General features: G+C 46.3%; 1 protein-coding gene across 1 annotated transcript in view; it reads right to left on the bottom strand.

Annotated features, from left to right (window-relative positions):
• The window catches only part of LOC138505127 (uncharacterized), a 91,424-nt gene extending 65,418 nt beyond the window's left edge, over positions 1-26,006 (bottom strand). Inside the window, exons 1-2 of the mRNA XM_069625421.1 lie at positions 25,847-26,006; positions 17,182-17,331 (exon numbers count right to left, since the gene is read on the bottom strand). Of these exons, the coding sequence (XP_069481522.1) occupies positions 17,182-17,331; positions 25,847-26,006 (310 nt within the window). The remainder of the gene's footprint in view (positions 1-17,181; positions 17,332-25,846) is intronic.
• Between the last annotated feature and the right edge of the window lie 659 nt (positions 26,007-26,665).

Below are 26,665 nucleotides of genomic sequence, written 5' to 3'. Positions count from 1 at the left end.
CTTTATAATACAATCTGAAGTCAGGGAGACCGAACCCACCGTGTGATTTCGGGAGGGTCAAGGTAGAGAACTTAACTCTCGCTCTTTTCCTATCCCATATAAACTGTAGTATTCGAGATTGCAAAACCTCGAAAAAGGCCTCAGGGATCACCACAGGGAGGGCCGCGAAGAGGTACAACAAGCGGGGCAGTACATTCATTTTGACCGTGACCATACGCCCAAACCAGGAGAGAGTGAGTGGTGCCCAGCGCTTGAGATCGTTGCTAATCTTGGCCAAAATTTCAGGGAAGTTACACTGATATAGTAGTGAGAGGTCCCTGGGAATACAAGTACCCAAATACCCAGTGGACACTCGTTCTATTCTTACCCCTAATATTTCAGAGCTGTTCCCAATATCGTGCTCCCGTAGACCCATAGGCATAATGCTTGACTTAGACGCGTTCACCTTAAGTCCCGAAAATGCCCCGTAATAATTTATGAGCTCGAATAATCTGGGCAGTGAGACCTGGAGGTTGGTCAGGTAGCCCAGGATGTCGTCTGCAAATAATGAGAGTTTAAAGTCGCAGTCTTCGCAGCGTATCCCTGAGATTTCTGGATCTGCTCTGATCGCTATTGCCAGAGGTTCCATTGCCAAAGCATACTTTCCTCTTTTTTAAAAGATTTTGACCAACTTTGTAAATACCCTGAATAAACCTGAGTGAGTCACATGTTCAGAGTCCAGTCTGCTCCTTTGATCTCTTGTAAAGTGTGTGTGTGACTGTACTTGTAGGTCCTCCCCGACTCCTACATTTCAGAGACTGTTAAGGTGTTACATAGGAGGGACTCTGGGATTCCTGCTAGGTACTATTGGTTAAGTGTTGGGTACCTCTAGCAGTCAACATCTCCTACCCATTGGAAATGTCATAGTGCTGGTCTCAGGTGTCAGTGAGGTGGGTAGTCCTTGCAGGGGGATGGGTGTTAATGGTTGGCCTTCGCTATCTCCTGCCTGTCCAGGTTTAAGTTGGTGGAGGATAGTTAGTGTGATTTTTGTTTATTATTGTATATGGTTTGAGACAAACCTTTTACAAAAGTATATAACAAATCTTATACCAATAAAATTAAATCAAATAATACAATCATGCAAAGGCTTTCCAATACATGTTTCCACAATAAACAGTTAAAATAAAGGTCCCAAAAGAATTAAAAAATACATAGTGTGAATCCACTAATATGCAATTCATATGTCGGAACCAAATATGGAACTGTCCTTCCTTCTGACCCAGTAAATTCTGAGCGTACACAATAGCTGCAATTAACAATGAGGTTAAATTCCCATTTAAAATGTGATTACAGAAACTTCTTGATTGTATGGTATCAATTGTATGGACACATCTGGTAAAGTGTATTTCCCGTAAGGTCTGTAAAGTAGGGCATTCTATAAATAGGTCCTCCAAGGTCTCTAGTTTGTAGTCACTGTACATAATCTACAGCTCCTAAGAGCACTATGTAGCTTACATCTTGCACCCAGAACTTCTAACCTCGGTAGTAGATTACATTTCAATCTTACGAAGGTGGATCTTCATCTGTCTTTTGGAAATATTTTTAGATCATTTGAGAATTGGTTTAGTATTTTTGCTTCATGAGTTATATGGCTAAATAGCTTACATTTGGTGCATGATAGTATCAATCCAATCAGGTGACCGTATATGTTTTTGTTGTTGCAGCAGGATGTCTAAATCCTCTTCACTTACATTTCTTTCCTCTAGCAAGCCAGTACAGTGCGCAAGCCAGAGGTTGAGAGCGCGTCAAGAGCCTGAGTGCGATTCCTGTTTGGTTCTGCCAGGTGGATGATGGAGGAGGGAGGGGTGTTAGTTGGGTAACCACAAGCCCCTCCTAGCTTGTACCAACAGAAAAATAAAAATGCCATGGGGCGAGTCAGTGGAGCTACGGGTGGGTAGTCTTGTCAGTGGGTATGGTACTGGTAGGCTCGCCCAAGGTAGGCATGTCTGGTTTGTTTGACGTGGATATGTGTATCGGTGTGATGCCTGTTTGGGACTGTAGGGTGTAGGGGGGCCATTTCCAAATGGCCCCCTCACCTCCTACTTGCAGGGAAGTTAGGGTTTGTAGAGGTGATATATGCATATGGGACAGGTAAGGGTAGAGCTCCAAGCAGGGTGGTCGATTGTCAATGAACCTTTCTCATCTCCAACCTGTATGGGATTGTGATGTATGAGTTGATGTGTAATTTCTGTCAAGTGTTGTCAGCTTGGGACGGGTTTCAATATATTAATCCAACATCCTACCTATAAGAATGCCATGGTGTCTGTCTCTGAACGGCTGGTTGGGCGGGGGTGTTGACACAGTCCCATACGGGTACCTGGGGTAGTTGATATTCTGGTCATGGAGGCTGGGTGCCACCACCCTTGTCATGAATCTGATGTTGGGGGCTGGCACACAGTGAAATCCTGTGAACACCCCACCTTTTCTCAGGTCTGTTACAGAGAGATGTCACTTGGCTCATTGCACTAATCTCCCCTATCCATTTAAGGAATATTCATGTATTTAAAAAGCCCCAACAGCTTAATGGCTCACCATGTTGGATCTCTTCTGAAAATGGCACAATGTAAGAAGAATATGGGAGAGGCCTACCTGAGTTGAAGATCATGGTTGTGGTATGCTGATAGGCTCAGGTATTGTGCAAGAGTGTTTGATTGTGTAGTTAAAAGAGCACGGGGTGGACTTCCCCAACATGCAGAGTGCGTGCAAAACATTATAGATGGAGCAAAGCCTAAAATCGGTTTGGCATAAACAAATACCACGGGGAGAACTCCTTATCCTCTGGTAAATTCAATGGGAAATACCTCTTGCTCCAATCCCATTAAGGGCACAGTAATTCGCTACAGCTGTACCTGTTCACTGTTAGTGACAAGATCAACAAGAGGGGAAGGACTATAAGAGCAGCAGGGATTTTGACAGGGTTCTGGGTGTCTAGAGTCAGCAAACAGGTTCTGGAAGTTGTTGGAGGGAGGTAGAAAGATGACATAACAGAGCAAGGAGGACAAAGGAGAGAGCTCTATTTGGGAGGTTGAGAGGAAAATCTTAAAATAATTGGGAGAGCATAAGAGAGCATCAGCTGCCCAAGCCTGATATAGTGTCTGATATGCTGATGTGCATATGTGAAGTGGTTGATGCGACAAGGCAAAAATGATTTTCCTTGTCAATAGGGGACAGGAAACCCTCTGAGCTGGGAGTGGGAGTCCTACCAGGGAGCTATTCAGCACTGTCTTACTCTGAGGTGGACGTGGCACCAGAGAGAGTCCCAATTCTTCTCCCCCACCTAGTGCCAAAATGTTATCATGCAGGCCACTGTCAACTTCAACCATACCTATTGTGCATGATGCCAACCAGTCTTTCTCTTTTTCTGTTACAGAGAAACGCACCACAGAATCATCCCAAGGGCACAGCGAGAGCAATTCCAACACACATAAGTGCCGCCGACACCAACAAGCAGTAGAGATAGAGAGCCTCAGAGGGGAGGCAGGGTCTTGCACAGAAGCCCACAGAGCAATGCATCACCACCCAGATGCAACAGCAAGTTCACCCCTTAGGCCACCAGGCAAAGAAAAAGAAGAGGACCCCTAAGCCTCTAAGATACTTACCGGGAGACCCAAAGGCCCAGATTCCCGGAACACAGACATAGATACTCAGTGTCCGAGGTATCAAGATTCCAGGACGTGGCAAGTCCATGTGGAGAAAGTGCGCAGGGCTTAGCCCCCTTTTCAACATTTTCTCTGACACATACACCGCCCCTGCCCCCGGCCAGGAAAGACAGGGCAAGATTGGCCAGGGAAAGGTGACCAATCCTTGCAGGGTTAGAGGGATTTAAACACAGGACCGGAAGCAGGAAATGTTGTTTTTTCAGGTGAAGTCAGAGGTGGAGGCGGAGAGTAATCAAGGGACCAGTAGGAGGAAGGCAGATGTGCAGGCTTGTAGAGAATATTTGTGGAGCAGGTGAGGTATTGGTTAAGCAGTGAACATGGTTCAGCAGTTTGAGTGTGCTTGTTTGTGTGGAGAGTGTATAGAAAGTATATAGATAAGCTAGTGGATAGATAATAACAACCAGATAAATCACCTGCAAGTAGGATTTAGGACCGGCTTCAGTACCATGGACCAGGTGTTTCGATTAAATGTTTTAATACAAAAACTGGTAACCATGAGGAACACGAAACGGAATAGGTTATTTGTTAAGGAACGGGTAAGAGCACTGGGAGCATTGGACTGATCCCCAACCATGGGAGATGTTTACAGCTCAGGCACCTGGCCTCCTGAAAAGCACTAATCAGTGTAGTTACTTAAAGAACTTCATTAGGCAACACGCCTCACCGTTCAGACCATTCAGAAATACTAAACTTGCCTTGATAAAGACCCTTGTGTGGTTGAAACACGTGTTGGCACCCCTAGCAACAGTAAAGACCCAATGACAAAACCCTAGAGCAAGAGTGCTCTTTATTTACAAATTGTGACCAAACATTGTTTGTAAACAATAGAGATCTTGACAAACTGTGTACACAGCGCTAATATCGCAGGATTCCAACAACAACAATTTTTTGTATAGATTTTTCATTGATTTCAAAAGAGCATTCAATGAAGTTCCTTGCAGTAAATTATGGGATAGGCCAGAGACTGTTGCGCTCCATCGCCTGTAATGGCTGCTATTAAAAACCTTCATTCAGGTATCACTGCCATGGTCAGATGGAACGTGGAAGGGACTACCTCTGCCTTCGATGCACAGAAGGGTGTTGAGTGTCAGAGCTCTGTCCTGGTGTCAACCTTATTTTGTTTATACATCAATAAGGCACTAGAGCTATTGTTGCCTACCAAATCTGACGCAGCAACCCTGGGTAAGGACAAATACTCGGTGCTGATGTTTGCAGATGATACAGTATTGCTTCCCTGACATTGTCTTGGTTAAGAAAACAATTGGATTTCTTCATTGTCCATAGTGATGATCATGGTCTTTGTGTGAATTATGCAAAAACAAAATCCATGGTCTTTAAATCGCCATGGGCAAGATTAAAAAAAACAGAGTCAGAAGATTGGTACTGCAAAAATTGAGCAGGTTGCAACATTTGATTATTTGGGCATAATGCTCACGCTATCTTAAGAGTCACGGAAGCCAGTCAAGGCAAGCACCAATTTATATCACAGAGATCTGGGGCCATGTAGCAGTACAAAAAATAGAGGTTATGGATAAATTATTTCTTTACAGTATGTTGACTCTTCCAGGGGCCACACCGACCATCTCCTTGCACTATCATACATGCTTTAGGTTTCTTGGGCAAATGATCGCCACCAGACCTTTGTACTGGTTGGCCCGTATTTGGAGCACTCCAGTCCTGGTCAGATATAGAGAGGCCCTCCTGGATGCTCTAGCACAGGAAGGTGGTAAGAGCTGGCCATGGTGCAAGCACGTGAACAAATATTTTAACTTTCATGGACAGTAAATGAACTGATAATGTGGCCTTTAGTGATGCACTGATTACTTGCAGTTTCAGGGCATGGTTACTCAGGCAAAAGGTGCTACAACGTGATGAGATCAAGAAAACCTTCAAACCAGTTTTCATTAGAATTCAATATCTAACCTGATTGGTTTGCCTTGCTAGAGGTATAATTATCACTAGCTTCACCTGTCACTATTATTTAAATTATCTAATTTAGAAAATATTGACATTATGATACTCCAAAACAATTAACTTTATTCTGCATTGTTATTTTTAAATTTGTCTATATATGTATATAAATGTTAGGGGTTACATGAAGCTGATTAGAAATTTGACCGACTGTTCAGGAGATCAATTTTGGTCATATTTACATGGCGCAACATCTGTTGTTGCAAGTAAGGCGGCATTTGATATATGGACAGAGATTCAAAAGAAGGCGCTTTAGCTTTTATTATTTTTTAGTCTTGAGTCCTCCTTTAATAGAAGAAATGTAGACATGCAGGGATGATACAAATCTATATATTGTACTAGACTGATGAATGGTGTACATTGGCGGATTTTAACATAGAAATGTTGAACGTGCATTTGTACAATGAAATTTAATTAGAATTTAAATGATAATTTTGGTGTCTTGAGTTGAAAGATTTTTTAATGCATTGATGTTTTTTCTATGTAATGTGCTTAAAGGTTTAAATAAATTAAACTAAATGCATAATAAAAATAATATTTTTAAAAAAGTATATAAATTGTCATATAATTTGGGCTCACGAGATAACTGGAAGTAAATACCCCATTTGGTAGAAGGTTAAAACATTCCAATACTGAGGTTGATTGAAACACGCACTTGTTTCAAGATAACTGAGGTGAATATGTTCCTCCTACTGGAAATGTATATCGACAGCCCATTTCATTTTGGTTTATTGCGCTAATGTGTATGTATTGATGTGTTTGCCAAAATAAATGGTATTGATGAGGATGATGATGATTGCTGATGATAAGCTAGTGCAAGGAGTGTTTGGGAAGCAAGTGGGACAGGGAGATTGAGTAGTGGAAGAGGGTGGAGTAGTAGTGTGGAGGAGGGAGTAGTATTAGTGTAGAGAAGGGAGTAGTAGTGGGAGGAGGGAGTCATCTAGTGGGAGAGGGAGGAGTATAAGAGGAGTAACATCAAAGGGTGGAGGCAGTATCCGGAAGGAGTTAGAACATTGTAGGGAAAGTTGAATGGTGGGAGTAGTAAGACGGAGTAGATCAGCAGAAAGAGTAGCAAATGGAGAATTGAGATTGGGCAGTCTCGGGAGGATAGCTCAGGGGCAATGCGCTCGCATTGGAAGCAAGTCAACGAGGAGCAACACAGGTTCGATCCCCCGGTCCGTGCTTAGAAACCTCCAGGTATTAAGTGCGTTATAAATAACCAATCATCAGCATGACAGATGACTGAATCTTTCAGAGTGCGTGTAAGGCACTTTTCAAAACCCCATTCGATTACTAACAACTGGGTAGAGTAGGGACAGTTATGAAGTCCATGAGAGAAGTTTAGAGAGCTGGACTTTTTATAATCCATCTTCAGACAGTAGTGGTCAACCTTCAGCAGCACTAACAAGGGGAAAGGGATGCCTGGTTTAGGGATGAGGCTCGATACAAGATAAGAGATGGCCATACGGCCCTTAATATTCTAATAAAAACCCTTGAACCGTCCTTGAGACTCATGGTGATTTCTGTGCCATCTCTGACATTGCATAGGCATGGGCTGAAGTAGCTAGTTCAGTGTGTGCAATATTCTTACATTTGAACTGTGGGGATGTACCAAACGAGGGTGACTCAGAGGTCTGTTGTGTTATGATCATTATGGAGCAAATCTGTTACTGCATGTGTGGATGATGTGGCTGTAGAGGGAAGTGTGACAGCAGAGTATAATGGGGATACAGTAAGAGTGATGTGGATACTGTGGAGGATAATGTAACTAGATTTAGTGTGACATGTGATGTGGTGGAGTGTGGCATTGTAGGATGTGGCAGATGTACTGATGTGGTGATGTGTAATGTAATATGAAGTGTGAAATGCTGTAATGTGATTGGACATGGTTGGGTGTGATGGTGTGTGGTGGGTTGTAATGGGGTGTGATGGGTCAATGTGAGGTGTGATGTGGAATGATGGGCTGATGGCATGGAGTGATATGATAACTTGTGATTTGATGGAGTGGTGCGTGTTGTAAGTGGAGTGGCATGATGTGAAGGGCATGGTGTGTAGGGCAGGTTTATAGTGGGTTGTGCCTGATGAGGCAGGGTGTGAAGGGCTGGTGAGAGTGTTGGCTTTGGAGGTACTGTTGGGAGTGTGGGTAAGGTGAGAAAGTGTAGATTAGATTGGGTGAAGGATTGGGAGAAGGGATGGGGGACGTTGAGGGAAGATGGTGGTTAGTGAGGTGAGTGCATTGGGGTAGATGTAGTGAGGTAGGAGAATGTAGCGTTAGAGGCACTAGAGAGTAGTTGGAACAGGGTAGATTGGAGAAGGAGCAGGGGATGGACGGAAAGGTAGGAGAAGATGAATGAGAGGTAGGGGTCATGAGTAAGAGGTGGAAGTGGATTTCTTGTAGACTGGGGAGGGAGGAGTGTGCAGAGTAGGTAAGGTCGATGAGAGATAGGGTTGGGTGGGTAGAACGTGTGGTAAGTGAGGATTAGTAGCTGGACGATGGTTGTGAAGGGAGGTACAAGGGGAGTAATGGATACGGGGGTAGGGAGTGTGTGAAAGCTGAGGGAGAGAAGGTGGGTGGAAGAAATTAAGGTTGGGTAGGTAAGAAGTAAGTTTGAGGATGAGGCAGGTAGGGGTTGGTAAGAAAGGTTGGGTGCAGGAGAGGTCAAAGGCTTGATGAGAGGTGGGTCATTGAAAGGCAAGTGGGAGTATGGAGGGAAAGTGTGGGTGGTGTGTGAGAGAGGTAGACAAGTGAGGAAGGAGAGGGTGAGTGGGGTATTAGAATTAACTGGGGCTGGACATGGGAGCTAGGTGGTGGGGGAATGACTGAAAGGTGATGTGTAGGTGCTAGGATGTAAATGTGAGAGATAGGTGAGATGGTGAGGTAGATGAGTGGTTAAAAGGTGGACAAGGAAAGTAATAAGAGTGGGTAAGAGTGGGTAAGAGGCAGGATATGCAAGAGTTGGAGAAATTCACTAACAGGGTAGTTAACCGTGATAGTTAGGATTGTGACATGGGTGGGCAAAGGTGATGACAGGTCATGGTGATAGATAGGATGCTGACATGAGTGAGGTGGGTGGTTAAGGGTGATTGATTGGTGCATAGGTACACAGTGTGAGGTAGTGGAGAGTAGGTGATGGGGCAGAAGGGTGTGATTAAATAGATTGGTTTGTAAGGATGGATAGAAGAGGTAGATGTGGATAGGGAATGTGACATAGCCCCCTTCCTGGCTTTGCAGACCTCAAGTGGGATGATAAATGGGATCAGGTACCTCTGGAGCTAGCAGACATGTCAGGGGGTGGTATTGGGTGGATATTAACGCCACCCTTCATTGATTGCCATCCAAGGACAGGGGACAGTATTTTTATGGGATACAGACCCTACTCCTGGGAAGAGTAAAGCTTGTGAGATAAGGTAAACCAGGCTCTCCCTAAAGCACAGTGCTTTTGCTCGAAGTGGGGACCTGTAGATCCTACTCCTTAAGGGACTCAGGGAACGGCTATCCCACAGAATCAGAAGTGCCTGCAATCTTCCCCTAAGCAGGGAAAAAGAGGGACCTGAAATAAGAAGGGAGACTCAACAGGCAGCCAGCCAGGCAGCCACCCCTCAGACAAGGACCTTACTCTCACACAATCAAGAACAGATGGGCTAAGGGAGTCCACACTTGGGGCAGGGTTAGGGTGTGACAACCAGAAAGAAGAGCACACAAGAAGATGGACTAGCCAGCCTGAAGGGCTTCATCAGAAACGGACTCCCACCTTCAGGGGTGGTGCCCACCAGCAAATCTCTACACCAATTGCCTAAGTTACCTTAGCCCAAAGAGAGGCTGGACGGCAGGGCCAGGTTGTGGCAGGCGGAGAGAGAGGACTGTCCAAGAGGAGGGACAAGACAGTTCCATGTCTTATATTATGGCTCTAAGCCATCCGAGGGGGCAAGGGCCAAACACCAGTACCCATTTCACCTAACACACCTGAATCCCGTTTCACCAGGGATAAGCTGAAAGTCAAGAACACAGCTTTAGGAAAGCACACAGCCCTAGTCTGTCAGTGGAAGTGTTTCGTGTAGGAGCTCGAGACTCACAATTGGAGTAGTTTTGAAGAAGACTGGAGAAAGGGGCAAGAGACATGGGAAGAGGAGCAGAATCTCAGGAGTTCAAAGGAGGAATGGAAGCAGATGGCAAGGAGTGAATGGGAGGTGACCAAAGCTAGGAACAATCTGGAAATGGCAAGGCAGAGATGGTTAAGCATTAGGAGAAGGTTGGCGAGGTTGATGATGTGGAGGAGATTAAACATCTGAAGGAGGGTTATGAAGTTGCTAAAGTGCAAATAGTTGGTCATCAGGAAGTGCTTGACTACATTGAGATTGGTGAAGTTGAGAAGGACGAGTGTGAACATCAGGCTGGTGAATAGAAGAAGAATGAGCTGGTTGACCATCAGAAAAAGGATATTGATTAACTTTAGGGGGAAGTTAGAGAGCAGACACAGGAAGAAGTAGTTGAAGTGAACTCTAGTGGGAGGAGATTGTTGAAGATCAGGAGGAAGAACGTAGAGAACAGAAAAAGGAAGTGTTGGAGATATTAGTCAGCCAACCTAGGAAGGTTCCAATGGGCCAAGTTGGCCCATGGCAGGCATAGAAGGCATGAGGATGAGCAGGGGGCAAGAAGAGTATCACAGGAGTAGAAAGTAGCATGAGGATTATACAGATCACAGAAAGAATGAGCATTAGAAGAGAGGGACTGAGAGTTGGGGAAGGAGGTGATTGTAGAGATTGACCATTTCAACCTACGAATAAAGGCATGCCAATTAGAGTTGGCTGGAGAATCCCAAGGAGGGATTGGAGGGACCAACTCACCTGAGCTGAGTGAATCCCAACAGGAGTACCTGGCCACAGTCGTATCCTGCTGAGCTCCCCCCTGCCGTGCCCCCAGGCCACACCCTTGGAGGTGCCATACTTGATGATTATACCCCTTATTCTTAGGACATGGGAGAACGAGTACTTCCCAAATGGAGACTTCCTTAGAGACTACAGCCAATGAATGCCCATTGAACCTATCCAATGGGAAAGAGCGTACGTCTTGGAAATTGGGAGAAACCACAAAGGGTTGTTAAGATTTTCTTTTGTCCACTGTATACACTTAGCAGGAGTGAACCTTGATACCATTTGAGCCTGTATATAGTTTTATGCATTTTATGATGCCCTGACATTTTAAGTTAGCAATCCCCCGAAGACATCCAGACACTTTCAGCTGCCTTTTATGAAATGTATTGTTTTGGTCCTGTGCTATAACAGCTCCAAAATAAACCAGTAACTGTTTGTCTCTCATGTGTTAATCCACGTCACCTACATGACATTAAGCAGGATGTTGGTCGGTGAGATGGTGGGTGAGGGGATAGGCATGGCGCAGGTGTACGTGGGTACGTAAGCCATGAGGGAAGGAAAAAGGGAGAGTGTGTCAGAGAGTGGTAGGAGATGGTGGGTAATGAGAGAGGTAGGCATAGGAACATTAGGGTTGTTGGCTGGGGTGGGTTAGTAGAAGACACCTAATGCCAGTTGGAGAGCATGGAAAGGTGGGTGATGATGGCAGGCTTGTGAGAGTAGCGCAGAGAAGTTGGCCAAGAAGTGGGATAGGTGATATTGATATTTTATTTCTATTGCGCTCGTGCACAAGTGTTTCAGAGCACAACAAGGCAAGGGAGGGGAACAGGGGAGAACAAAAAAACGATCTTACTAGGCCCAGTGACATTGGGAATGCACAAGTGCATGTGAGAGGGGGAGGGGAAAAGTGCATGGAAAGGGGGGAGAAGTGGAAAGTGCGGAGCAAAGGAGAAACAGATAAATAATAATAAATAAGGTGAGGGAGGAGGTGGGTAGAATAGGAACAGGTGGACATAGACGTGTGGTGATGGGGGTTGGGAGAAAGTGAAGGAAGGTTATTGGTTAGAGATAGATGGAGGGATTTTCAAGGTGGTCAGCTGAGTGGGCGAGGAGGTCGTAGGGGTCAGGATAAAGGGGTGGAGAAGTGGGTGAGTGGAATTGAAGTGGGGATATATATGGGGATCAGGGCGGGCACCAGAGATGGGTGTATGAAAGGCAAAGGGTGTCCAGGACGATTATGAGGGATTAGAAGGGCTTGAAGGATGAGCAGGCGTAGAAGTACAAGATGGCAGGCAGTTCGAAGGGCACAGCAGAGGGGACTGCAGGTAGGAACACGTGAGCAGAGGGGCCGGACAGTGAGTGGAATTGTAGACAGACTGCTGGGAATTCTACGGGTCAAGGAACTAAGGGTTTACAGCGACCCTGCTCTACCCACTGAATGGAGGTTTGCAACCCTGGCTGACTAGCGATCCCATATGGCGCGTAGGAGCACTGAACTGGACCAAAGCATGATGGCCAATAGAGACAGAACATCATCATTATTATATGGATTAAATGCCATTACATACATACGTATTTTTGTAAACATTAGAAAGCCTAAATAACCGCAACAATAGCAAGCAAATGAATATTATAGTTAAAATATGTGAACACTAAGTTAAGACACTCCCCGCCTCCCCCCTCATGCTACAATCTCATAAGCTGCTTTATATTTCCTGTATTCTGCTACCAGGCCCACCACAGAGGATAAGTTATGCCGGAGGTAGATAGACACAAATCTACAGCAGCTTTACACGGGCTAATTGCATTCATTCTAAATAGCAGGATAAGCTTGTTCATTCTCCAGCTTCTATAAGCCTGGACAAAAAAGTATCAAAAGGAATCCCAGATTCTATGGTCTTGTTGCCACACCCACAGCCATCTTGCGTGTCACACCCCATTTTACCGAAACATACCCAAGGGATAGACACTCCTTTTTGAATTGAATGAAAAGCTTCATAGTACCCCTGGAATCTCCGGCAGGCAGGTGCACTTTCTTTCTCCATACCTGCATATTTGTTAAGTGCCAGGGTATCATTGAATGTGGACTGAATTGCTTGGGATATCCTGCCACTTCAGACTCCAATATCTGTCGCGTGGAACTCCAAAAACACCACAAACTCAATTGCAAAGAGACGGTTTTCACATGGGGTAATCATACCACTTTCGTCGAAGCATAATGTGACGAATCAACTTCTGGTGAACCAGTGGTCCAGGGATGAATATCGGTTTCTAAACCATCAATCAACCCACACCTCTACTACACCAGAAGGGATCCGAACAGATTGGAATACAAGTGAATTATAAGACATCCTTGTCCAATTTTGGTAACTTGGGCGGAACGGCAGGCTCATCTCCGCAAGGTCGTGGTTCTTTGGTTAGTTTCAACATTGTGAAAATACAATTATTACCCAATGATAAAAGGGGCTGTCCAGTCAAGGTTGTAGACAAATATCTACTTTATTATTACTACAACAGACAGTTCTAGCACACTACAACTACAACCCACAGTGTAAAGGTATACAGAGGACAGACAGTTTCACAAAGGAAAGGGATGCACTCTGGAGACTGACTGGAGGGTAGTTGGTAAAGCAATCAGTCTTACTGTTGGAGGTTATTTGGTTTCAACACCAAAGGGGCAAAGGATCGTAACTGTCTCTAGGGGCCATCAGAGAAGGACCAGGGGGGCAGAACCACAATGTACCTAGTGCTGAAGAGGTTCTTGGTGCTCGACAGCATTGAGGTCATTCCAGGGTGCTTAGCATCCTGTGAGACAGAGTTAGTGGTGGGAGACAGCTGCGGGTACCAGGTGGCAGGCAGTTTGTCAAGCGAGGATGGATGGACGTCTGCAGGCTGTCCGGCGTGGCGGCTGAGGGCCAAGAATTGTTGTCTCTTTGCTGGTTGACAGATGTGGAATGCTGGTCGAGATGTCTCGGACGGCTCTGGCAACTGCGCGTGACAACAGTCAGTGATGCAGCCGGATGCGGTTCGAGGACTCGACTGTCTCGAAATTGTCCTTAAAAAGATGGACGCTGGATGATGCTTGAGTCACACTCCTCTTAGCTTCTTCGCATGGCTCATGTCCTTTGAAGGCCAACTGCCCAAAGCTCAGGAGGGTGTTGGCAGGCAATGGCCTCATCCTTTGTCAAGAGACTGTCTGGCACTTCCCACCTATGAAGCTTGCTGTCAGAACCTAGCAGGGCACGTTTGTGTGCTGGCTGGGTACCGGTTCTGGAGCTGCTGGACAGATCCTCTGAGTCTGGTATCTCCCTCTGTTCCCTGGAAGATGTTTAAGAGAGGATCTTTCTTCCCTCTTGGAACTCCTGGTCTTCATTCATTGGCAGAAGATGTAAAGTAGACTGTACCTTCAGATTTGGTCCAAATGAGTCCTTCTTCTTACTCCTTGGAAAGTGTTCAGATAATCTGATCAGTGAGGGGGCTCAGCCCTCTTTTAAAGCCATACGGGACCCAGGGATTGGTGTAGGCCGAGCCTAACTTAATTGAGCCAATCCTGGGCCTCCACCAACAATCTCCAGTGATGCCTCAGGTCAGAACCAGGGAGCTTGGCAACAGACAGGGGAAGGATGACAACATATATTTCTAAGTCCCACGCATCTTCCTGTTTGCTGTACATCAAAGTGTCTCCCTAATTGACTCAGCCCTATGCTGCGCTTGATCATGACCTGGACCTCCTTTGAAGTGTGGGGTTACAGGCAGACTTTCATCTTCTACATTTCACATACTTCGATGATCTGAAAGGAGTGGTTCCAGACAGGACTTTCACTATCCTTTCATACCAAGGAGGGGTGTTACTACCAAGTTGACACATTGCATTACAAAGCAGTGTTGGCGTCTAGTCTCCATTGTCACTTGCTGCACCCACGCCTTCCCTGAGGCCTGCTAATTAACATTCTTCAGTATTTGCCACCACCAGCAAGGTTTGACAATGGAGATGCAAATCCATGGGCCCTTGAAATTCTAATGAGGCTACCCATGGCCAAATGCTTTTAATGTACCTACTGCTGTTGTGTCAGCAACACATGACAGGGGAGGGAGGCGCTGGTAAACTGTGTTCTCCCAGAGTAGATGCATATTTTTCTGCTGTGCGGTGAGCATGGAAAATGTTCCTGGGAATGGCCCAATCATCTATTCTATTAAATTTAAACAAACAAAAAAAGCCCAGTCAAGCACACTCCTCCTATGCGGATGGTTGAATTTCTTGCACATACACACCTAGTATTTCCTTTCGCAAATCTTGGTAAATGACAGCTTCCATATTACCCCACAAACTGATACACTATAGCACTCAGTGTAGGGTGATATGGTGATATGGTGAATTATAAGGCATACCCCTTCTTCTTAGTATAGGGATTGTGATGACGTCTCCTGCTGGTTCTGTGGACCATTAGAGGGGTGGCCCAGGGTGCTCGGTGACTCGATCCACTGGATAATGAACCCAGAAGTGTTACGGCGATGACCCACTGGTGCCTGTCTCATGGAAGGTGATAATAATAGGAACCATGGGAGGGACTGCCCTGGTGACATTGGCCCTCCCAAGCCAGCCCCCCGCAGGTTACTGTGGTACAGCTCTTGGGTCCTTGTCCACACCCAACCCACCAGAAAGTACACACAACTCAGGGGACCCCTGCCCTTCCTGAAGAGAGTCTAAAGCTCTCAGATCCAGAGTAGCAGAGAAAGATTAAAAAAAACGCTTGTTTAACAAGTTCCCCAACACTAGCAGCAAATGCTCTGATTCTATTGCAACCCAAACTGTGATAATAGAGAAGTCATTTTGAAATCCCAGTGAACCCCAGATACCAACGCTGGATACAATGTTGCACGTTTCTGACCCTCCTACCACAGATTTCTCTGCAGTATCACAGAAGTCACTTCAAACTCCCATTGAGTCACACCATGAGCTCAAGAGACCCACACATTATACACTTTTGCATTTTTGTGGCTTTCTGACAGATAATTTCTCTGCCTGTGACACAAACAGGCCAATTCTGTCTCACAGCAGAGTATTCAGTCACCAGAGATACAATATTACAAATTCACCACATCCTAATGTTCTCTGAACAGGAAGAGAGTGTAAATAGCTACAGCAAAAAGAGCACTGGTTCCAGGCTGCGCAAAAGAGTGATAGGAAGCCGTGAGGGCCATTAACCATGGCTTATAGACATTTCAGAGGGACCCGCAACCCTGCAATGACTGGAGAACAGATCTGAGCTGGTGTAACCCCTCACGGATTGAAAAGATCGGGAAAGACTATTTGGACTAATGAAAACTGGTGATGCTCACTTAGGAGAGAAATATTTCTTTTGGCTATCCTGAACTTTTGCTTTGGAAACAGCCCTGCTTTTATTTTGTTTAGTTAGCCCAATCTGTGTGCATGTCCCTTATCGAAAAGGTTGAACCGTAAGCTTCTTGTCTTGGCATATTTCTTGACCTGAACCCCTGAACTGGGGTGCCCGACTTAGCCCTTTAAGACGAGGTAGCAATACTTTGCGATAGATGGGGATGTAGAATGTACTCAAACATCAATAATCAAACTAACTCAGGAAGTTGACAAAGTGCGTCTGTTTTAATATCAATTATCTAAAACAGGGAGTTACAACGAACATCAATGAACTCGCTCAATCTTCTTACACAATGCACATCATAGAAAATACAGTTCATATACTAAAACTCATCATCATTGACGTCTACCTATGTGGCAAACTAAGAAAACCTACTTGGGAAGGTGATTGGCTTACAGGGAACATCTTGGTATACGTTGCATTCTTGTCAGGGAAGGTGATTGGGTCTCTAACATCAAGTGGGGCAACTAAGACCTCCTCTAGTGCAGGTTTCTACAAACAGCATCAAATACACAACATCCCATTGGTTATACAACCTATAGGGCTCTCTATTATGTGGCCCTCTATAATTGGCTGGCACCCTTGTACCCCTCTGTAATATTCCACATACGTAAGCAGCACGCAGGCTGGCACCCAGGTGCTTGTGGGATGGTCATAACCATAGCTTCTGTCATGAATACCGGGTATTTATCCGGGGCAGGGTGGGTAAGAGCTTGGCAGGCCTGGCATGTAGTACACACAAACACCCCTAGTTGGTGAGATTCCCCTGGTTAGCTTTTGCATGGTTTGTATCCTGTTTATTCCAGTCACTTCCTGCTTATGACTCAGCCACTTCCTGTTGCCAGAAAAGAAGTGTATGGGGACTCATTGTGCACTCTAGTGTTCGGGCGTGGCTGGCTATATAAACCACGCCCCAAGTTTCTCCAGCGCTTCGTGTTGCTTTCTGTATGCTGTATAGCAACACACTCACCACGCTCCTGTTCAGCCCACATGCTCTCAGCTCCTGAGTTCATCCAGCTCCAGATTCATCTTCGCGGCGCTCCCTTGGAAAATCCAGCAGCTCCGGTCAGATCCCTGTGCAAGAAAGAAGTCAAGTTAGTCAAAGCTAGCTCTCCTGCAATGCCGCGCGTACTCACCGGGCAGCAATCTTCGTTCCGGCTTGAGGCCTAACCTCCAGCTCCTGCAAAAGTAAAGAAAGACATTACACAGTGCTCGCGAATCCCAGCAACGCAGCGCATACTCACCGGACTTCCAATACTCATCCCGGCTCGTAGCGCGAGAGTCCACCAGCTCCCGCAAAGGAACAGAAAGATTAAACAGTGCTTGCAAAACTCCTTTACGCTGCGCATACTTACCTAATGTACCTTCTGGTATTTTTCGCACTTTGGCAGCATCTGAAAGACAGAAAAGAACAGTATTACAAGCTTTGCAAACTCAAATCCTTATGCTGCGCAGATTGCAAGGCCCACTTACCAGAGACGATCGGGTTACGTCTGCTAGTGAAGTAACTGGCACTTGAGCTATTCAGCACACGCTGTGAAATTGGAACAGCGTGGCACGTTGAACTTTGGCATTAACAGACATTGGCCATTATAACTCCAAAGAGGGGATGAAGTATCCCTCCCAGAAGAATTGCGCCCCTGCAGAGTGCAGGATGGAGAGTTCATCCATCTAAAAGCAAAGACATACTTTCCAGACTGAATTGGGGGAAGTGAGTACTCAGGACCTGGAGATTGATACCATTGCTCCCGCAGAGACACAGGTGAGTGTGACAGCTTCCCACAAATAAGCCTGTCATCTATCATCACTCTTGCAGCCTGCTAGTCAATTAAGGCTTTGAACTAGGCATTGGAAAGGCTCTCTGTGCTGGAGAATATGAGTGAGTATAGGCATACTCTGTCTTCTTGGTTTCGATGCAGCTCGTCCCAGTGTCTATTTCCATCTGACCACTGACTGCAGACCACGTTTTAGAGTCTTTCTGTATGTATTTAAAATACTATTAAATGATGAACCTCTGACGTGTTCAATGTTCTCACTTCTCACCTAAGACAGGAGTTTTGTTCTTTTCACACATTCTGTAACCGTTGTACGAACATTCAGGCCCACGGTGACGCCTTGACTTCCTGGTGGCCAACCAAGCCTTTCTTTGATTCACCTCCATGGTTCAGTTTTCAATTTCTAACTGCGACACACTAAAAACCTTCCTCTAACAGGATCCAGCTCTGCCAAAGTATGTTGTGGAATCATCCAAGTCCATATATTTCCTATGTGTATACGTTGGTGCATCGCAACAATCTATTCACTACATAGCCAGCCTTTAAGAATACTTTGTCTACTTGCGTTACTGCATCTGTACAGTTATAAAATTACTTGATATCTTCTTCATTATTTTTGTAGCATGAACATTTTCATCGCGAGCCCGAAATGTTGCTCATCGTTAACATCTCCTCTTTAGAGCCTATAGAATATTTAGGTTCTCTCGTCTCTGCATCTCTTCTGGGTGTGTCAGCTCTTTTTCTTCATGACGTCAGCAATCTACTGTTTTGCTCGGTTTACACACTTCCTCCGGGATTTCATTCAAATGGCCATCATATTGTTGTGAATGCATTTATGTCTTTTTTAATGGGAACCTCACTGCCAAGATTCTCTTTGGTATAGGTATTTTCACTGGCACTGCACGTGTCTCACACTCTGGCTCCCAACGTATAGGCAGCATGGTGGAGGAGCTTTGGGTGGGGGTACTTGTCTCCACCTCTACACCTGACTGTGTCAGAGTCCAGACACAGTCCCCAATTACGTGGACATAGGGCCTCATTCCGAGTTTGGAGGTAATCATGGCGCTATCATGGCCCTCCTAGGGCTCAATGGGAAGGGGGAAGGCGCTAATAACGGTACCACAAATTGCGGCACCGTTATTAGCTCTGAAGTCCCTTAACGGGCCCCGTCCATAACACCTGGTAAAACCAGGCATTAAGGAAGGGACCCACTAAGGGACCTCGGAATAGGGCTCAAAGGGATTACCGACCCCGATGTCCTTAACGGTGCCTGGTATCCCTTTGCGCTCAACTCGGAATGAGGGCCATAGACTTTTTAGGAACGCATTTCCTGCTACTGATATTCCCAGACATGAAGTTAAATTCCAGATGTTGGCTTCTTAGGTTGCCACCTGTGTAGCTCTTTCATTTTGTACTTTGAGGGCCCACACTGGGGAATGGCAGACATATTACCTATTAGATATTAGGTTGGACGGACGGCTGCAGGCTGGCCTAAACTGCGGCTTGGGGTCAAGACTTGTTTTCTCTGTGCTGGTTGGTGGATCTGGAATACTGGTTGAGGCATCTCGGATGGCTTTATTAACTGCAGCGGGACAACAGTGGTGCAGCCAGTCGCGGTTTGAGGGCTCATCTGCCTTGAAAATTTCCCAAAAAGATGGATGCTGGTTGAGGCTTGTTCTGGCACTCCTCCTAGCTTCTTTGTTGGGCTTGAGTCGTCCTTTTAGGATAGACGGGCCAAAGCTGAGGCGAGTGGTTGCAGGCAACAACCTTGCCCTTGTTCAAGGACTGTCTGGCACTTCCCACCTAGGAGGCTTACTAGCAGAACCTAGCAGGGCACACTGTGTGCTGGCTGGGTACTGGTTCTGGAGCTGCTGTACGGGTCCTCTGAGTTTGGTATCTCCCTCTGCTCCCTGGGAGATGTATAGGGAAGGGATCTCGCTTCCCTCTTGGAAATCCTGGCATTCATTCATTGGCGGAAGCTGTAAGGCAGACTATACCTTCAGCCAGGCTACAAATGAGCCCTTCTTCTTACTCCTTTCAAAGTCGTCCGATGACCTGCTAAGATAGGGGCTCAAAGTTTCTCTCTTGTTAATAGAGCTCTTTGTGGCTCATGATCAAAGCGTAGGTCTCTCTTAATGTTTGTGGCGAGAACATACTTTCTGCCTTCATCAAATGACATACTTCTGCCCTCTGAAAGAGGGTCCCCTTGCAGGGGTTGTATACTGTAAACAGTTGTCCCAGACATGACATTCACTGCCCTTTAAACAGAGGGGTGGGAGGTAGCTTCAAACTAACACATTGCATAACAAAGAGGTGTTGGGGTGGTTTCCTGTCCTTTGTTAGTTCTGTGACCAGGTGTCTTCGCAGGCCTGCTTCAATTAAGTCTCATTAGTATGTGCTGCCACCACACAGAACTACAATGGGCAGGGCTGATCCATGAAGCCTTTAATATTTTAACTAGGCAGACCATGGCAGGAGGAAGGTGTTGCCTTGACCTTCCTGAGATGCTTTGATGTACCTGTGGCTGTCACATTCCAGCTCAACATAACAGGAGGACTGCGCCTTAAGGCTGTGTCCCCCCAGGGTACACTTAACTATGTGTTTGTTGTGTGGCGAGCATAGGAAAATATGTGTGGATGAGCCCCACACATTTCCCAGAGGTTGTTCTCCCAACATTCCATTTCTTTATAAAACTTCTAAAACGTCCAGGTGAGCACACACTCCTTGTGCGAATGGTCAAATTCCTCACAATGTTTTTCTAAAAGAAATGTGCATTTGAGGAACACTCCTTTCTTGATAACCCATGGTTCAGGATTATGGGATATCTATTGCCAGCATTGAATGTATAAAAATGTAAAACGCTATAGGCACTTTTAAATGTTGTCTGACAGGAAGAAGCCCCTTGTTGTTTTGATAGTATTTTCTCCAGTTCCCGTTAGAATAGGGCAAGAGTCTTCAACCTTTGGCTCTCTGGATGTTTTGGACTACAACTCCCATCAGCCCTAGTCAGTATAATCAATGTGGAGGGATCATGGGAGTAGTAGTACAAAACATCTGAAAGGCAGCAGGTTGCAGACCCCTGGAATAGGGGTTCCCATGTCCCTTGTGCATTCCCCTCCACTCCCTGGTCGCACATCGACAACAATGTATGGGTGTGCAAATAAAAGACAAGCAGTAAATGCAATTTTGAGCTACAATCTTGGTTATGAACCTAAGGTGACCCCTGCTGTGGTTGCCCAAGTCAACCAGGTAAAATCAGGATATAAGTAAGCAACTAAAGTTAATGTTGCTACTGCACAAGACTATAACCACACACCAAAATAAAATGTAGCAGTTGTGTAGTTCTACTCCTTGGATCCAAGCAACAAGCATGCATGCAAATATGTAAACGTTGAGTGCTATTTCCAGGAGGCCTAACTCCCTGCCAATCTTACAAGGGCCAAACCTTCTAAGATCTTTGTGACAGAGGTGGAGTTTATTTATTTATTTGAATTTTTATAAAGCGCTGCATGCACCTGGGCCTTAGAGCACACATAGAAGACAGAAAAGGGGCAGGCAGCAGGGGATCAGAGTTCAGAGAGAGCAAGGGAGTGTCGGGTACAGCCTAGGTTAAGGTTGAACACGTATGTTTTTAAAACGTGCGAGAGAATCTCATTATCAGCATTTGGTTGATGTATGAGTGGGAAAACAAGAGTGGCAGGAGAGCAGCCCTTCTGATAGAAAGTATTTAGGAGGAGAGGAACATCACCTGCATTGCATGTGGCAATCACAAGTGTGGAACAAACAGCACCAGTGTGTCTCTTGTCTTCCCAGAAGAAGTAGTCAATCTTTTTTTTGTTTAAATGTTTTTATTTAAGGCCGAAAACATACAAGGCATATATGAATTACAGTGAAAATAATGAGGCACATTTATAATGTCATGATTTCGAGTTCATAGAGACATAAGAATCTTTCCCTTCTCTCCAAACAAACTACATCCTTGGCCATCTATAAACACGACTAAGGTCAGATAAGCCAAGCATAGCCTCAAGTCCTAAAAAATACATTCTGAATCACATCAGTAAGCAGCCTCCCAACCTCCAAATGTACCTCACTGGGTCAGAGTGCATATATAAAGCATCCAGGCAACCCCATTTGCAGATGTGTCATGGCTCGTGGGGGATCATTACAACATGATGGTTGGGGCGGGCTGCCATTGCTTACAGTGGAAAACAACAGTCTGGGGCACCCGTCGGGTGCATACATTATAATGGAGACAAAGAAATATAGGCAGGGGTTAATAGCCGCCGATTATCAAGAAATGGCCAGCCAGCAGGGAGCTGAAACACGAAATGGCCACTGAAAAGCAATGAATAATGTTTTTGACTTGGGGTTGGGGGGCTGATGTGGATAACCCGTGTTAAAAGGCAACTAGGTGATAAGAACACTTCAGCATACCCTGAGGGAAGTGACAGCCTGAAGAGCTCCAGCAAACTCAGTTCCAGAAGAAAAGTGATATAGAAAGGAGTATATTTTCGTGTTAGAAGAAGGCTGACTGGCAACAAGGGGGCAGTTTCTGGGGGGCCCTGAGGCTCAAACCCCCTTTCAACTGAAATGATTGAAAGGCCCTGACACCATCCCTGCATCCAGGGAGGTACCAGAGCATGTGAACCAAAGCTGTATCTGTGTCCCACAGAGGGCTGCAGCTGACTACACTTTGGTGCACTGCCTTCTCTAGGCCTTATATGTTTGTACCAATCTCTCTTCACTAGAAACAAGTGTGGGGGAAGGCATAGCATGTGATTTTAGTTGTTTTTATAGCTGTCATGCCATCTCAAAATGCTGTAGTCAATAATGGGGTAGAAGCCCAACACTTTCCATCCTACACCCCACAACATCATCTATTTGTAAACAGAACACTTCGAAATCCTGCTTGAAGTCCCCTTGGCTAACCTATAGGTGACTCATTTCGTTGGAATTACTGGCACACTCGTTTTCCGTTTCCCACACTCGTTCTCCCGGATTACTGCAGGATTGTGAGTGGGGTAACAGCGGTGTTAGCAGGAATTTTTGGAGTCCACCGGATTTTGGAGGATGTACTGTGAGCAGTAATTCCCACATATAAATCCTCCATTTTTTGGAGGCAAAGTGGAGGAGTAAATCCTCCACTTCATCTCCAAGGTCATTGACAGTAATGTAATTGTCGGCCAAAGTTTACTTCACCATCAAACTCGTAATGAGACCCAATATTCCTAAGTGCCTTGTTGCTGCAGAAGAGGAGCTGCACTTAAACATCCAGTGTCTGAGAACACAGTGGCCCTCATTACGACCCAGGCGGTAAGTTACCGCCTGGGTCGTACCTTTACCACCATGGCGTAAACTACGTTTACGCCATGGTGGTTGGCGGACTTACCGCCCCATTCCGAGGTTGGCGGGGCGGTAAGTCCCCAATCCCCATTTACCCTTCCCCATTCCCATTTTTGCCCCATAAGGCATAATGGGAGTGGGGAAGGCGTTAATTACGCCACCGTAAATTACGGTGGCGTAATTAACAACATGGTCCCTTAGCGCTAAAAGCAGGTGTTAAATCCGCCATGGCGCTAAGGTACCTCGGAATCAGGCGGTAAGGGTCAGCGCTGTTTACGCTGCCGTAAACCCCTTACCGCCTGGGTCCTAATGAGGCCCAGTGACTTTGTAGAAATCCTTTTTTGCATGCATCAACCATGCATTTAGCATTTGCCAAGTGACACAGGGCCTCATCACGCGTTGGGTGGAGTCGGGATAACGCCCCCAACTCTATTTGCATTACCGCCCACCCTTCTGGCGGTATTAACGCCGGATCATGGGTTTGGCAGTAAACGGTATTACCACACAGTAATTGCACTGAAAATCTGCATTTTTTTGTCGTGTTTACCCCCAGCTCAGCGCTGGGGGTAAACACTCCATACTCATGATTGGGCGGACCCTTAAATGCGGCGGTAACCCTGCTAGTACCGCATTTAAGGGCTACCGCCCAACTCGTGATGAGGCCCACAAACTAGCAGTATTTACCAGGAAATGTGTACTAATTGCCCCGAAGCCGATGGAGAAACGTAGCTCCTATAATTCTGGACCACAGACAGCATGCACTGTAGATAACACAAAAGAGCATCATGAAGTGTGGGCATCGCAGAGCCTGGCCAGGAATCTGAAAGTTGCCCATGATACACTGAGGGCCTAATTCAAAGAAGGATTTTATAATGGCAAAACCCCATTTTAAAACACTCTGTAAATAAGGGCCAGAAAGTGGTAGCACAAGTACGGCAGCCTGGCCGTTGCCATTGTGAAGTGGAATGCAAACTTAAACAAAGAGGCGGGTGAGCCAGAGAATTCATGGGCATGGTCGAGCCATGGCTGAGCCGGCGGGTCGCGCCTGGCTCACAGAGCCAAGCGCGGGTCGAGCCAGCAAAATAATGGCCAGTGAAAACTTGACTGGAATATGTTTTAAATGTCAGATGTAACATCATTCAATTTTGAGAGGCTGATGTGCATCGTTAGTTTTTATTAAAGTTCCTAGTTTCCCAAATCCTTGGTTGAACATTCTTTTATTTTGCTACCACTGTACTATTATTGTTTGGGCTGCAACTGTATCAGCTCACACCCCTCCGGAAGATGTAGCCTTCGCTAGGCATGCACTACCGAAGGAGGCACAGGCTGTGCCTGCTTCCTCTATAAGATTGGGATCACTGGTGGTTTAGTAGTAGTGTGGCGCAGAGTTGGCCCGTTAGCCGCTACTAATCCCTGTACTCCCGCAGCACAGTAGTCATTTTGCCACAGTTCCCGACCATTCTCCCCTACATGGCCACTCAGCAGTCGATAGGATGCTGCTGAGGAGCTGCCGGATAGAGCGCAGCCCGCTCTCTACGGTTCCACGCCACGCGCGACCCAGGATGCGCAGATCAGGTACAGATCTTTCATGGGGGCGATGTGGGAATTGCATAAAGGGCTCTCTACTGTTCCCACTGGAGGCATACACGTTCTTTCGGTGGGACATGTCACGTTCACTCTCTCTGTGTCCCAGCTCCTGGTCCTTTGTCATTGCCTTGCCCCCATCAGTATTCTTTGTTTTCATGCTTGTACATCTTCCACTAAGGTTCCTGCTTTATTTTCACCTCTCCGTCGATATCTTCATGTGGGCTGGCCTGGAGTGCCCCAGGTCGTCGATCCAAAAATTCTCCCCAGTGGGGATACCCACATCCCTTCATATTTGCCAGCATAGCAACACAGACCAACACCCCTAAATTATGTGAGTAGCACCTTGGTGCTCCCATCATAGTGCAAAGGCTCCCACTTATCTGAGCTTGGCATCAGACATGCCCAAGGGACCTGCCTGTCTGAGCACAACCCATTCGTGGACAACATTGATCTACGGGCTAAATAGGATGCTCAAGAATTCATTGCTGCCATGTGGTGGTCTTTGCCTCAAGTGTTGGGTAGATTGCAAAATATAAACTATTTCATAGAGCCCCTCTCTCCTGTAAAGGCTTGCAACATTGACTCTTTGGTGGTGTGAATGCATGCCTGCCGCAGAAAATCTCTTGGCTCCAGTGGCATCCATGTTGCCTCAAATTACAGGATCGGACCGGTGCCAGTGCCCTCTGGAGGCCATCTCTGCACCTAGCGCTCTACCCTGCTCCATGATATACTGATGCGCAGGGTGTGAGTGACCTCCACCCACTAGCGGTGCACGTAGGATGTCGAGGCGGGTCTTAAAAAGGGATTATGTGACTGCTTTTAATAGAAAAAATACGCACTTACAGCTTGCGGGGTCCAGGAAAGAATAGTTTTACTCAGGAGGGGGCTTAGTAGACCACTGGATTAGGCACTGTGGCCTTCCATGCTAGAACAGAGCAGCGGATCCCAAAGAGACAGGCTCCACTGGAAGACATGCCACCTTGCCTTGATCTGTCTGCCGACCTGCCCTCTGGCACAGAGGGCATCCCGGGTATTGGCTAACACGACCGGTGTGACCCTATGGGCGCCTGATTGAACCCCCTGTTTGTATCTGCTAAGTACGGCAGGATTGCCGGCCCACGAAGCTGCGAATTTGCACAACTATTAGAAATGCATGCAACGTAGCCCGTTACAATCACTGCCCACTAAACTAATGATGTACCTGGAAGGAAGCGCAGGTACATTAATATTCTGAAGAGTACCATTTTGTTCTTGCAGAGTGGAGTAAGGCCAGGAGGTGGTGAAGGGGAAGGAAGGGAGGAGTGAGCTGGGGAGGCCACAAAGCGGTAGGGGATGAAGAAAGCATGTGAGGCCCGTAGCATCGTGCCAGGTTGGCAATACCGCTTGTCATATAAATGTTGCCACTCAGTCACTTGCTCCGAGTTGTCGCTCACCGGGATGGGGGCACTGGATGACCTGGTAACCATCTGACCAGGCCTCTCCCCATCTCCATAATGAAGTCGTTAGTGAATTAGTCATTCAGTCGCCTGTGCGCCGCTGCCAACCTGCTCCAGGCCTCCACTGACCCCCATTATGTAAACTGAACATGTCGCTGCATACATTATCCTGCCGGCGACAAGACTTGTGGTAAGGAGAGTGAGGACACCCCCACAGCAGGTTGGCTACCAGGCTGAAACAGCAGCGCAGCTCTGTGTCTTCTCCCACCACATATAGAGGCCACTGAAATGGTAGAGGTTGTTCTATATAAGACCAGTTTACATTACCTACCACTGCTGATCTGTGCCGGTGGCATGGGATCAGAAGGGTCTCCATGAGGCGAGAGGCAACCAGAGGTGTTGCTAGGTCTGGAAAATATCCGGGGCTACGCTAATATCGGGACTGTCGGAGCTCGGGGCTAGCTATAGCCTTTTGGTTGTAGCCCCGGAGCTTCTATCCAGAACTAGAACCAAAAGAATCTGGGGCTATTGCGCCCCCTGTCTCCTCTAGTGACACCACTGCGGGCCACCATCAGAATGTCAAT

The sequence above is a fragment of the Ambystoma mexicanum genome, chromosome 11 (genome assembly GCF_040938575.1).
Source record: "Ambystoma mexicanum isolate Mex_15411 chromosome 11, UKY_AmexF1_1, whole genome shotgun sequence".
NCBI classification, from domain to species: domain Eukaryota; kingdom Metazoa; phylum Chordata; class Amphibia; order Caudata; family Ambystomatidae; genus Ambystoma; species Ambystoma mexicanum.
Note: the sequence above shows the minus strand (reverse complement) of the source record. Positions and strands in the feature narration are given on the sequence as shown.